The sequence below is a fragment of the Ascidiella aspersa genome, chromosome 3 (genome assembly GCF_963924565.1).
Source record: "Ascidiella aspersa chromosome 3, kaAscAspe10.2, whole genome shotgun sequence".
Classification (NCBI taxonomy): Eukaryota; Metazoa; Chordata; class Ascidiacea; order Phlebobranchia; family Ascidiidae; genus Ascidiella; species Ascidiella aspersa.
The window spans coordinates 3113822-3128429 of NC_139449.1; the positions used below are offsets into that span (position 1 = coordinate 3113822).

Genomic DNA, 14608 nt, shown 5'->3' on the forward strand with positions numbered 1-14608 from the left:
TAAACACAAAAACGATCCGAAGCTCGGCTGATTTACAGTTGTTTATATGGTTAGACTTATTGAGGTCCGTTCTGAGCAAGTTTCCTATAAAATTTGAGAAAACCGCTGGAGAAATACAAACGATAGTGCGTATAATAAATAAATTGATTTTATTTGTGCTATTCGTCTACTAGTGTCTTCACTTACCACAATTTGGTCGCGAAAGCTTGGATTTTCTACATACGCCTAAAATTTCGGTCGCCACGAAGAAAGGTTGAGTTATATGTAAAAATATACCAGATAAAAACCGAAAGTTATGGCATTTTAATTTTCATTCAGACACCATGTTGAATTGTTGGCTTAAATGCGGGCTTTCTTTAATATTATGTTATATATGCTATACGTCGCTGTTCCTATTTAATGCTTAACTCTGAGTCTCAGTGTTGTAAACAAGTCATTTCAAAATGACTTAAGTTCAAGTCAAGTCTTTTCGAATAAATAACAAGTCTTCGAAATAAATAACAAGAAGTCCCAGTCCAAGTCATCAGTTGCGCAAGTCAAGTCCCAGTCAAGTCATAATTAAAGCAAGTCAACTTCAAGTCATGTCCTTGTCATAAAAATAAAACGTTAAACTATTAAAATTTTTAAACTCGTATGACTCTGAACAATAACTGAACTAAAAAACAAGGAAAACGGAACATATAGCAAGCAATTTGTTTTTAGTGCAAAAATTGGACAAATAGCTTAATTTTATAAAAAAAAATACTTGCTTTATTTCAAACCCAAGTCATTTGTGACTTAAGTCAAGTCAAGTCATTTTGTCCAAATGACTTAAGTCAAGTCAAGTCGTTTAAAAACAGTGACTTAAGTGCACTTAAGTCAAGTCATCATTGACTTAACTTAAGTCATTACAACACTGCTAAGTCTAAAGAAATACTGAAACTGGTCAAATAAATCAACAAAAAACAAGTTTGGCGTCAAAGTGAACATTACATTCCGGTTTCATGTACGTTTTGGTTGAAGGCAGATGTATTTTTTACTTAGGTTAGACCCATTCGAATGGTAATTTTAAGAGCTGACGTTATAAACTGAGGCCATAAAATATAACTATAGTTAAGAAATTTTAAGTTTTCGGTCAGGAAAATTTGAAACGTTTTTTAACTAAACTATTTTATTTGGAAAACTCATTACTTTTAAAATAATACATTAATATCTTAATTAGGCCTTCAAGGCCGCCTTAAAACTAGTTTACGTACCCCAGGGAGTTAATAGACCCCAGTTAAATTACGCCTGGTGTAACCATTTCAAGTCAGCTTTAAAATATAGATCAACAACAGTAAACATGCTCCAAAGTTACATGTAAAATTTGCACGCAAATAGAACGCTGACCCGTTTAGTTTGTTGTTGTTAACAAATGCAAAACTCTGAGCTTTACATATTGCTCAAGAAAACACAAAACATAGAATTATCATAGAGCGGCCTTTAATGTAAATGCCATTTCCTTAACAGTACGCAGCCAGGCTATATAAGTGAGAACTACCAGCGTTAGTGACCAAGTGTCTTTGTAGAAGCCCATGGTATCGTTATCGTTTTGTATACAGAAGTGTAAAAATGGTGCGGATATGTTTGGTTGTACTTCTAATTGTGGCAATCACAGGTGGGTTATATCTTCATTTCAGTAGTACCTTTTTTGAGAAGATAAAATAGCGTCTATATACAGTGCTTAAATGTCTTGTTTTTAACTTAACTATTTCCTTTGAAAAATTCATCGCTTTAAAAAAAATGTGTTATTTTTAACTTAACTATTTTGTTTGAAAATTTATAATTTCTAATAAATAATACACTAATATTTTAATTAAGCTTTAAATGACCCCCCAAAATTAGTTTACGTACTCCCAACCAGTTTTAGAGTTTCTGATCTAAATAAATGCTAACAATTTTTGTCTTTGTTCAGTAAATTTTTTGCTGGTAAAGATAAAATTTAACAAACATTTCACTGGGAATCTCCGTAACTAAAATCTACACTTTAAATTTAACAGTAGATTTTTTCGACCTGTTTTGAAGTTTAATTGTTTTTTTAAACGCGCAAATGTATACTTTTAGGAAGCCGGACGCAAGGAATTTTAAATAATAAAGAAGAAAATTCTCCTGAAGCAATCTCGGAAATCATTCGTAAGTTACACAAAATCATTTGTGTGTGTATTTGCCAATTTTAGTTTGTCCGATTGACTGAACTGAACGTTGAATTTTTGCAATACTCTTAAGTGCGTGTGTGTATGTATGTGCGCGCGTACGTGCGTGCGTGTGTGCGTGTAAAAGTGCGTATGTGCGTGCATAAGTGCGTGTTTGCGTGTGATCGAGCAAGCAAGTTGTTATATCAGCAAAAAATTAACTGGTTTGCGTCGGCATGGGTGGACATGAAATTCCTAGAACTGAAGTCATTAAACGAAAAAACACACGAGATTTGCTGTTTTCGGTCTTAAAACAGGGAAAATTAAATGGCGTGCGAAAACAGTGCGAAAATACAGTGCGAAAACCTGTTTTTTTAAATAAACTATTTTCATTGAAAATTATATCACTTTTTGGATAATTTGCTTTTAAGCGGTTTCAATTATATTTCTTTCTGTTGGGAATGTCTGAGAAGATAATTAAATTGGCGCACCAGGGCATTACAACGCAAAGTTTAAAAACATCTGCTCTATACAAACAGTTTTTTTCTTTGTACAGTCAGCATTTTTGTAGGTAAACAGAAAATTGACTAAAATTTTACTAGGAACCTCCGTAACTATAAAATCTACCCCAGCACTTCAAATTCAACCGTATATCTTTTCGACCTGTTATGAATTTTTATTGTTTTTTAAAAACACACAAATGTAAACTTTTTGGAAGCCAAACGCAAGAAAATTCAACTAATGAAGAAGAAAATTTGCCTGAAGAAACCTCGGAAATTATTCGTAAGTTACACAAACACAACCATCCGATACCGATTTGATGCAATGTTAGAAAGCTTTGGTCATAGCAAATCAGGAACCAATGAATGTGTTGAAACTGAGGTTTTCATAAAAAAGTAAAAATCGAGCGCACAAACTCAAACTACTGTGGTCACGTGAGTTTTCTAACACCTAATTTTCAAAGCGTAAATGGTCGTTTTTTAATGTCATTTATTACAGTCAATTTTTTGATTATCCGAATTATAGCACTTATAAGTAAAATTTAACTTGCTCTAGAATTTAAAATTGGTTTAACACGTGCATAATGGCACTTTATGCATTTTTCATCAAAACCAATTTTAAAGAATCAGTTGATTTGTAGACTTAATATTAAGGCAATTCATAACTAGGCAGTGTTTAGTGAATGTAATTTAATATAAAAGGTTCACAAAATGTTGGCTATACTTGTTTAGGCTTTGCTATTTATTTTATGTGTAACTACACACCCCAGCCATTACTAACTGCATTTGATTTGAAATGATCTATTTAACACTAAATAGTTGCGTTTCGCAGAAAAAAAAACTGTTTCATTCGTGTTTGTGTTAAAAATGTTGGTCAACAAAATGCTGGCTAACCCTTTGTTTTCTGCATTTATCGTCAACCTTAGTTAAGAATCTTATCGATAACTTCGGATTTTTTGTAACGATATTTTCTTTTTTTTTCGAGAAAGTGTCGAGAGGAACAAGAGCTGCTTTGGAGCCAGGGAGGGGTCAATGGCCTAAGAATGCAGTAGGACAAGTCGAAATTCCCTACGTTTATTCTGACGATTTACGTAACAGTACGTATAAATGGCAATTATATACGGCGTTTGTACATTATTTTACACATGATATACATATGATTTCTGACTTTTCACATGAAAAAGACAAACTGAAATAGTTTGAGTTTTGCTGAGCTGTATAAAGAACAAAAAAAGAAATATTTTCGGTACGCACAGCTATATATGGTGTTTGTGTATCATTTTGCACGCAATGATATATATATGATATCAGATTCTTTGCATGAAAATGTCCCACTGAAATCCCTTGATGACACATAGAATTTTTCTCGGTATGCAATAATGACAGCTAAACTGCTCAGAATGGCTGTTTTAACCAGATAATTATAACTTGTTTTTCTTTTAATTTATTTACAAATATTTCTATTTTTTGTTTATCGTTACAGTTGATGTAACCTTGAAGGATCCAGTTAGGCGCTTTCATGCCAAATGTCGGAAACCATATATCATTGTACAGAAAAGATACACAAAAGCCATATATAGTTGGTTGCATTTGAATGATCACTGGAGTAAAAAGTAAACTGTTAATGTATTTGTTTCTTAATAGGTAGTGAAGGACATCATCTCATATTATTATTAAAATTATGAAACCCTGAAACCTTTAAGCAAAATAACCTTATACAGAAAAAGAGATATACAACTTTTATATTTTAGTATTTTAGTTAAACTATAGCTCATACTCGCTCAAGTTTACCACATTTAATAGTTGAACGTTTTACTTTTATATCAAGACTTGACTTGGAGATGTTTTGCTTTAATAATGACTTGACTTGGCCAACTGATGACTTGGACCGGGACTTGTTACTGTTTCTAAAAGATTCGACTTTGACTTTAATTATTTATGAAATGACTTGACTGGGATTAAAGTCAGTTCATAGTGACTTGTTTTCAACACTGTCGATTGGTTAAAAGATATGAACAAAACCGACTAAACATTTTTTGCGGATCCTAGGCACCAGTCCAGTTACTGCGGAGATAAAGCGTGTCCTGGAACAAGCGTTCGAAATCTATCGAAGTACAACTTGCGTGAGATTTGTCCAAAATGGATCGCTACAGAGAGAACCACACCTTTACTTTTATGTTGTCCGCTCCACAAGCAGTAGATGCGAAGCAAATATCGGTTACTATCCGAGACGATGCAATGTAAGTTAGTTTTAACTCGGGGTTACCAGTTTGGCTTTGGGCTTTGCTATATGAAAGTAAGACGCTGGCCCTTAAGGCGAGGGCCGACGGTTGCCTAAGTCGGGGGGGTAGATTGCTGAATATCCATCATATGTTTATCACGTAAAAATTGCGGTACAGGCTTTAGAGTCGGATCCGGACTCGGTACTTAATAAAATATTGTTGTTTTTAGCTAACTGTAGCGTAGCCCTGCCTCAAACTTCTTTGTTTTTTTTTCAACTAAATAAACTTTTCGCGGTATTTCGTAAGGTTCGTATCGGAAGTGGGTGCGGCCAACAGATCGGAATAGTCCTGCATGAGCTTATGCACACTCTGGGCTTCTGGCATGAGCAAGCAAGGGCGGACCGAGATCGTTACGTCACAATTAACTGGAAAAACATCCGTCCAGGTAAGTGGGCTTCAATACCTTTGCCGTAATGGACAGTAAGCGGTTTAACTGCTATACAATACCTGTAGGACGTAGCAAGAGCATCAAAGTCTATACATAAGTAGGTACGAAGCTGTAAGAATATGAAAGCCCATACAGAAGTAGGTTGCATATCGTGAACGTTTCGAATAACGCTTTTTCATTTTTAACATAGTGAGAAGGCACTGATTGAAAAAATAAATATTCGAAACGTTCAAAATGCCACCTACTTCTGTATGGGCTTTGATGTTCTTACCATGTCTTACTACAATCTCCGGCCGTTATATTCCAAAATACCTTTAGTTTATAGGGATGTCCAATGCTTGACATTTTATTGTGATAGCAATACCCGATATTTGAACAAAATTTATTGATTTAATTTGATACCAAATGACGTCATTACTATATTAGAACAAGCAAATATACGTTGAAATCTATTTTTGCAAGATATTTGGATAAATTTTGCTTTAGAGTTTTAGTTATCTTTACTTGTGAACCTGCTCTTTTTTAATAAATTTACGTTTTAAAGTAGAAATGCTGCCTTGTATCGTAAATTATGCCTGGAATTCTCATATTAATTTGGTAGCGCATCGGCAACGATACAACCCTAGTATCGGACGAGAACCGATACTAACACTTGGCATCGGGTACGATCTGATATTACCGATATTACCCTAGCAATAGCTATTTGAATAAACTGTGTTTTGCGCTACACGGCAAGGTTGTTTATGAGTCAGCACTTTCGGTCGTCATTGGGTAATTTAAAATATAAATCGATGCCTTGACTTAAGTGCGTTTAAGTCACTGTTGAAAAATGTTTGACTGAACTCAAGTTTTTTAGGCGAATAGCTTAACTTGTCGTAGGTCATAGAGGCAACTGCCTTACTTAGTGTTGGGTGTTTCTAAATAATATTTGCTAAAATATGGTTGGACTTAGTTTTATTTTTAAAACAGTTTTCCTTCTTAGATTCACATTTGCTTGTTTGCTAATCGGAATATCACTTAGAATGAAAGGAGTTTGCCCACTTTAATCATAATAAACAAAACATTTTATTTTTAATGCAAACGACTTAGCCTTGACTTATTATGGAAACTGTTTTGAACTGATATTTTTCGCAAATGACTTGGCTCGGACCGAAGTTTTAATCCGGATAATTTCAAAATAACTTATCGGGGGCACTTCGAAATTTACGTTTCACACAAAAAAAAATATTTCCAGGATACAAAGGCAGTTTTAAAAAAAGGCCAGATCTGCACGATTTTGGTTCACCATACGACGTTGATTCCATTATGCAATACGACGGCTTCAAAATGTCAATAAGAAGCGATTTACCGACGATTGTGGATAGATGGTAAGTTTAACACAGTTACGTCTTCTTCATTATTATATATTGTTGCATCCAGCAAGTCATTCAGAAATCAGTTAATGGCTGATTCCGAATCTAGAGTCCGACTCCAGCCAAATGTGCGATTTTATAACTCATTTGCTATACATCGTTTCCATTTACAGTTTGCGGTTTAAATAGTTTCGAATTTTGGTAATGAGTACGCGCGAGTCGAACAGGTAGTTTTGGGTGGTCTGACTCGAGTCCCGAGTAGATGGATATTCAGCAATCCACTCATAGGGGTGTCCTATAATTTATCTACCCACAAAATGTGGTTGGAAAATATTTCGCCTTAACAATTTACAGTTGGCGGCTTCATCAGTATAAAATTTGGTACTGCGCATGCGCACGTCGTATTCGGGACTTGGGTAGTTCAGACTCCAGCAAATAAACCGACTCTGTTTTGTCCCGAGTACGATTCTCCGCAGACCAAGGCATTGAATATCTTGAGTAATCTTAAGACTGTTTTTAAAAGCAGGTATAAAACATAAAATCATTTATTTAATTTTTACACAAAAAACTATTTGGCCTTATGAAAAGGCATCATCAGTTTTCTTAATTCGATCATTCGAAGTGTAGTACGATATGTACGAATGAATATATATTAAAAAAAAATTAAAAAAAAACATTCAGGTTTATTTTATTATTTATTTTTTTAAATAAATTTTTGCTGAAAGCACAATTCTACAGTTTGGTAAGAATGTTACAGGCATTTAGTAACATTCGTAAAACCAATTTTAAATTGTTCTACCAGCAATATTTTATTAAAATCAAAACTTAACTCATAATTTTATTATTTTGTTTTATTTTGTTTTAAATTTTTGTGGAAGAAAATTTTGCAACTACAGGTGTTTAGTTAAAACTTGCTTGGTGATTTATTTCAGGACGGGGCGACCAATTCTGAGGAGTGGTGCACACGATAACCGGGCTAGTCTTTCCGTTGAAGACATCAGACAAATTCACGCCAAATATAAATGCCCGGGTAAGGGAAAACACTATTATTTGTTTACGTTGGGTTTGCGCCGTAAGATTAAAACATGAGTTTTCAACTGTTTTCACTTGTCTGCAAATCATTTTACCCCCCAAAACAAAACGTTTTCAAATTTTAAATTTTTCATTGTAATACTTTCTTAAATGGGTACGTAAGATATAAGATATCAAAGAAACCTACTGATTATTTTTTGTTCTGTAATTTTGTTTTTAGAGAATGAGAAATGAGGTAAAACTTCAACATTTTTGCTTGGTCAAGCTATCAATTAAAATGATAAAAAACACAACATTTTTTGCCAAGTGTGATAAAGTTAACAACTCATAGTAAGAATATCAAATGCCATACAAACGTAGGTGTCATTTTAAACGTTTTGATTACCTATTTGTTCATTTTCAACATCTTGATACCTACTTGTGGATAGGGTTTGATATTCTTACTACGTCTTTTTATCCCCTCCAACTATTATGCCCCTAAGTTAATAACTCATCATTTTGAGCAAATACCCAATTCAAGGATACTGTTTTACGTATATAAACTATAAAACTCAAAGTTTAAAAACCAGAGTAAAATCAGGATCAGACATTTTTAAAAAAAAGGAATATATATTTCGCCTATATTGGCATCGTCAGTTCCTATAAGTAAAGTAACATACATAATATACAAAGCAAAATAATAATAAAATTAATAAAAAAGGTCACAAAATTAAGGAATCAGTATAGGTTTAAGTAAAAAAGTTTAAAAACAAAACATCAGGCTGTCAGAAGAAAACTATCTAATGCAAAGCAGCACCGCACAGACAAAACATGACGTGACACTCGTTTTACGTATACGAATGTCATAAAAATAAGCCAGTGTTAAAGCACCTAAATTCAAGTCAAGCCTTTTACATCAATTAAATAATTTGATGATCAAGTAGGTAAAGATGATCCACAGTATCGAATTCATTATAACATTTCATCTAGTTTAAATGTGTACCATGGTTATGGTAAAATAAACAAACATCTTTTGTAGCAATGATTGCCCAGTCCCCCCAAAAGCAAACACTACACATTTGTTTTTATCATGTATTTTTTAAATCAAGTAAAGCTTGCCAATTCGGTCAATTTGAAATTGCAATTTTTAGGCACTTCAAACTTTCGCATTCGTAAAACGAGTTACTGATATTGTTAAATTGCACTTTTTCTCTCTTGATATTCGCCATTTTCAAAGTATGCCCGAAGCACTTCCTTTTTTAAATTTTTCCTTTGTATCTCGACTTTGCATTACATCACCTTTTAGAAATCCATAGTTTTCTTCTAGTTTTGTTTTTTTAATTTTTATATTATCTGAACTGCTTTCATAAATCAAGCTTTTAATTTTTTTAGTAATGTTATTATCACTTTGCTAAATTTATGTGTATTGTACTTTCGGCTACTTTTTACGAGGAAATTACGATAGCAGTATAGGCGAAATATATATTCCTTCAAAAATGTCTTATCCTGTTTTTACTCGTTTTTTTTTATTGTTGTCTCACACACTCTCCAATTTAGATCTCAATCCGCGTCCGGTTGAGGCTAGACCACCACCGTATTGCGCCGACATACACACTAGAAGGTGAGAACAACTCTTAGCCTGTTCCCATCTGTCAGTGTTTTATTTACTTGATTCAATAGCTGACTTCACTAAGTGCACTTAAGTCACTGTTTTATAATGACTTGGCTTAAGTCACTGTATTTGAATTACCTCACTTGATTTAAGTGTTTTGGAAAATGACTTGGTTGAAACGAAGTGCCTTCATTAAGCATTTTTTAACTAAATAGGATTATTTATTTTATTTTAATAGTTTTCTTGCTAAATGTTGCTTTATTGCTCATAATCAGACGAGAGACTAATTTTAATAGATTAACATTTATTTTTGTATTAAGTCTTGAATTGTTATTTATTCAAAATCACTTGACTTGGACTTAAGTTATTTTCCAAATGACTTGACTTAGACTTAAGTCTTTTACAAAAGACTTGACTGGGATTTAAGTCATGTTAAAATGACTTGATTACAACACTGCAGTTTACCGACGCATGTGGTCACAAACACTGGTTATTTCATATTTTAATTTTTATTATTTTTCTTGTGATATGCAGTGAGTGTCTCGCACTGAAAGCTAGAGGAGAATGCGCAGAAAACGGCAACACTTGTCTTTCTACTTGTGGTCTTTGTGAGCGTAAGTTACATGTAAATGATCGAACACTGTTACCAAACAAAAATCGTTTGGGTACATCATGCACGGATCTGTAGTGTTACACTATGCACGGATCTATAATGTAGCTTGATATTTACAAAGCCAAAAAGTTTGAGACATCATCTTAATACCATCATCAGTTACTCCAGATGATTTCGATTTACTCAAAATTTTGGGCTTTGACATTCGCTGTTAGACTAAAATGTACATATACAGCAAACGTTGGGAATCTTTTCAGCTAAGCGAGTCATAAAAGCTGAACACTGTGTTTCGATGAGCGCCGTATAAAAGTGTTTAACATCTTAGTTTAGGTTGGTAAAAATAGTGATTTAAATGGGAATGTTTGCTTTATTTCTATATATTAGGCGCGTAAAAATGCATTGGCAAAGTTTGCAAAAACTTTAACTACGGTCTGCCATGATATTTTACATTATAAAAAAATTACGTCAAACGAATTAACGACCTCGTACAGATAAACAGGATTCATGCGAAGCGCGGAAAAAGTTTGCTACTGTTTGCGTTAACTAAGTAAAAACTACAGTTTAAAAAAGGTCATGGTACAGTGCCGTTTTATTCAAATCATGCTAGAATGATAAGTTAAACTTATCAGCGTCACCAAAAGAGCCCTATATGGCCGCAGCCATAGGTTTAAGTCCACTGATATATAGTCAGGGTTACCATACCGTGCTTATTTCTAAGAAACGTGCTTATTTTTGATTGCAGCGTTTTAAAAAATACTAATGTGCTTATTTCTAAGATTTGTGCTTATTTTTGATTGCAGTGTCTTAAAAAATCCTAATGTGCTTATTTCTAAGAAACGTTCTTATTTTTGAGTTGTGTGCTTAGTTTGTCTTATTTTAGAATATATTAAGTCTCAATATACGGTTTACTATACATGTTTGGTAAACCCTCGCCATACACGTTACGGAAGTTTCGCCAATTTAACCTAATAAACTCATTTTTTTAGCTTTGCGCGATTAAGCTGCTTTAAGATTCATTTGGCGCAGACAACAACAAGTGTTTTTGACAGTATTGTATTTGGATGCCTCCCCCCAACGATCCAAGTTATCAAAAACGTGCTTATTTTTCGTAGTAGCGTGCTTATTTTTTGGTCTTAGCAGATGGTAACCCTTTATACACAATGTGTATTGTGTGGTCAACCCTTCTGGTCGTTTTGGCCAACAATAATGGCACGGTTTAAATAGTGTACTGTATGTCTGCACATTCCATTTATAGATCCATTTATTTCGGTAAGCTTTTTTAAAGGCCTGTGTAGCCTACTGTTGCTTTTCACAATTATTAGTAAATTTTTTGTTGATTTAAACCACTTTCTAAATTACTTTGAATTAGTGTTTTCAAAAAAGTTTTCTACTTGTTAAAATTATTCTTATACCCACTTTTCAGCATTGTATTTAACCATTTTAAACCATTTTAAAACACTTTAACTGTTTTTCGGTTGAACTCGTTCTTTTACACCATTGCTTCAAACCAATTTTAAAACATTTCTAAGAAACTCATTTTAAGCCGATTGACGGCACTCTCTGAAATATGAATCTCTTTTAAAACATCTAAATGTATTTTTATTTTTGCAGCTCCACCGAACGTAGGACGCGATTGCGCCGATCGAATGTATAGGGATAACTGCATGCTCCTTTTTGCGAAAGAGTAAGAGCTTTGGATTATTTTGACCTGTCAATTGACGCCTTGAGAATCCCAGATACATTTAAACCTTTGTGTTCTAAACCGGGGTCACCGAACCAGTGTTGCAATGACTTAAGTGCGTCGGACTGTTTCAAATGACTTGACTTTACTTGATTTAATTCTTTTAGACAAATGACTCGGGTTAAAAAGAAATGTTTTCACCAGACTGCTTCGAGTGTAGTGAAGTTAAGTCATCATTAACTTAACTTAAGTCGAGTTATGTAATTAACTTTAGTCATTATTATCAGACTGCTTTGTGTGTAATTAAGTTAAGTCACCATTGACTTAGCTTAAGTCTATTTAACTTAACTCGAACTTAACTTAAGTTCTATTTGACTTAACTCCAGGCTGCTTTGAGTCTACTTAAGTAAATTCATGTAATTAACCAAGTCATTAGAAGATTGCTTTAAGTGCTCTTAAGTCGAGTCATGTAACTAACCTAAGTCACTGCTCTGTGTTTCTTAACACAGTGCCTGTGATTGGTTGAAGCGTGAGGGTAGATGTGAATCAGATGAGGTATACATGAGGAAACACTGTTCCTTCACTTGTGGATGGTGTCCTGGTTAGTAGACTTGCACAAAGAAATAGTTCTAGTTTTCTAATTCATCAAGTTAGAGCAAAATGCGGCTTTTATATTCGTTTTAATCTAATTTGAAAAAGGCTTGTGTGCTCTAATTTCTAGTATCTAATTCGAATTTATACTGAAAATTCTACTTTGTCAAACGGCATTTTCATATTGTTTAGAGTTTAAACGGAATAATTAGTTTGAATTGTCAGGAACGAGTTGTTGGTTATTTTTACAGTCTAAAAAGCATACGCTATGCTAAAACGAACAAAAAAATATCCCATTTACATTCTTATGAAAATAACCGAATGCCACTCTAGTATCGGATAAGTGTGCTACCCCTTGGTATCGTGTATCGGTTATGATTCGATATTGTAGGATAGGACAAACCAACTGTTGGATATCATTCAAGTTATTTTTGCACCCGATATAATGCGTATTCTGAACTTTTACTTTTAAATTCTTTATATTAATTTATTCAACGTCAAACTACAATCTCCAGCCATTATCTTAAGATTTATTTGAATCGTTTGCAAAATGCAACCTATTTCTGTAAAAAAGAGATTTTTTAGAGTCGCTTTAGTGCACCTGGAATAAAAAAAAAAAGGTTTCAATATGCCTAATAAATCAATAAACGTAGTAGGCCTGCTGATTGATAATAATAATTTGACAGCAATATGTACGTTTTTAGCAAGAAACGATGAAGTTTGCGAAAACATCGATGGCTTTGATGTCGTCTATGGAAAAAGGTAAGTTGATTTTGTTTTCGCAACTTGACTTGTTAAATATTGATATAATATCAGCAGTCATTTTGAAACAGGGAGTCGAACCGTTTGACTTTTCCAAAATTGCAAGTCATTTAATCTAAGTTACGTGACGTATTAAAAACCAGCAACTCATTATTGAAATATCTAAAAATTAAAAAATCTACGTTTTATTTATTCAATATTCATATATTTTTCATGAAATTTCGAACATGGCGTAACTCGACTCTGTAAAATAGAAGTTGTGACGTCATGCTGGAGCGAACCGCTTTTATTTACAGGTTCGGGTTCGGTTAAGGTTCAGGTTCTTTCAAAATATTCGGTTCAGTTCCGGTTCGGCTTCTTAAAATTCTACAAAACCCGGTTCAGGTTCGGTTACGGTTCGGACAAAAATTGACCCAAAACCGGTTCATAAAGTTCCGGTTCGGTTCCGGTTCGACTCCCTGTTTTGAAATGACATGAGTTAATTTAAGTCTTGTGTCAATTAATTTGAGTTTAAATTAAATGTCTTATTTTTTTTATTTTTTGTCATAAAGTTGAGTTATTTATTTCAATTGTCGCACGTAAAGCAATTTGCTTTCCATATGTTGCAATATTGTTATATTTTAGTTTAATTTTCATAAGCGGGCGGATTTATCCATTTTAATAGGTTAACGTTAAATTTTTATGTCAGTGACGTGACTCGAAGTTGACATACCCTTTGACTGGAATTGACTTTATATTTTGCAAATGACTTTTTTTTTTTGACTGAAATTGACTTTATATTTGCAAATGACTTTACTGGGAATTAAGTTATTTTAAACGACTTGTTTACAACACAGTTTATACTGGCGTACCTCGTCTCAAAAGTATTCAGTTTTGCTGGAAAGTACTTATAAGTATTTTAAAATAAGCTTGCCTCAAGCACTAGCCTAAGATTTCAGATTGCAGGTCAATTAAAGCCCATACAGAAGTAGATATCATTTTGAACGTTTCGAATAACTCTTTATTCATTTTCAACATCATAAAAAGAGTTAATAAAGAGTTTTTCGAAACGTTCACAAAATGCTACCTACTTTTGTATGGGCTTTGATATTCTTATTACGTCTTACTAAAACCTCCAACCATTATGCTCCAAGGTCAATTAAGTTTGACCGAAAAAAATTAAACACTTTAATCAAAATAATGATACTTGATTTTCCAAGTTTACAGAGGCCCTAAAAACCTGGAAAAGCTTAGCTTATCACCGTGGTGCGTAAACCTCAGGTTGGGAACCTATATACACCGCAAATAATTGATCTTCTAACTTAATGTGCTTGTCTGTGTTGTAGTGTTTGCAGAAGTTTTGACGTGACTTGTGAAGAAGAACCCGAACTGATGCACTGGTACTGCCCAGTTATGTGCGGGACATGTCCAGGTTTGCAAACTGATCAAATGAAAGCCGGTTTAATCGTTGCTTTATAGGCGCATTTGTAAAATTTTAAAACTGAAAATCAGATGGCAATGTTGAGCAAAACATTGAACTGTAATTTTGGCAAGCTTTCTCACAACCGTGCTTCATCAGGTCAAAATTGGAATAAAAACAATTAAAATGCACCAAGCAGAAGCACACGTAATATGCGATAAAATGTACTAGTCTATCTTTTCCACAAACACGTGAATATGGACCGAC

At 33.6% G+C, this 14608-nt stretch overlaps 1 protein-coding gene across 1 annotated transcript; it reads left to right on the forward strand.

Moving 5' to 3' along the window:
* The first annotated feature begins 1590 nt into the window (after positions 1-1590).
* On the forward strand, positions 1591-14400 carry LOC146158110 (zinc metalloproteinase nas-15-like). The gene is made up of 12 exons (XM_083383783.1): positions 1591-1636; positions 2083-2151; positions 4700-4890; positions 5179-5317; positions 6555-6687; positions 7605-7702; positions 9241-9304; positions 9830-9909; positions 11520-11592; positions 12099-12190; positions 12885-12942; positions 14268-14400. Exons 1-12 carry the CDS (start codon positions 1591-1593, stop codon positions 14398-14400), a joined length of 1176 nt encoding a protein of 391 aa, XP_083239909.1.
* The last annotated feature ends 208 nt before the right edge of the window (positions 14401-14608 follow it).

Coding starts and splice junctions, on each gene's coding strand:
- LOC146158110 (XM_083383783.1), top strand. CDS start 1,591: ATGGTGCGGATATGTTTGGTTGTACTTCTAATTGTGGCAATCACAG. Junction 2,152..4,699: donor AGCAATCTCGGAAATCATTC/GTAAGTTACACA, acceptor TGCGGATCCTAG/GCACCAGTCCAGTTACTGCG. Junction 9,910..11,519: donor TACTTGTGGTCTTTGTGAGC/GTAAGTTACATG, acceptor TTATTTTTGCAG/CTCCACCGAACGTAGGACGC.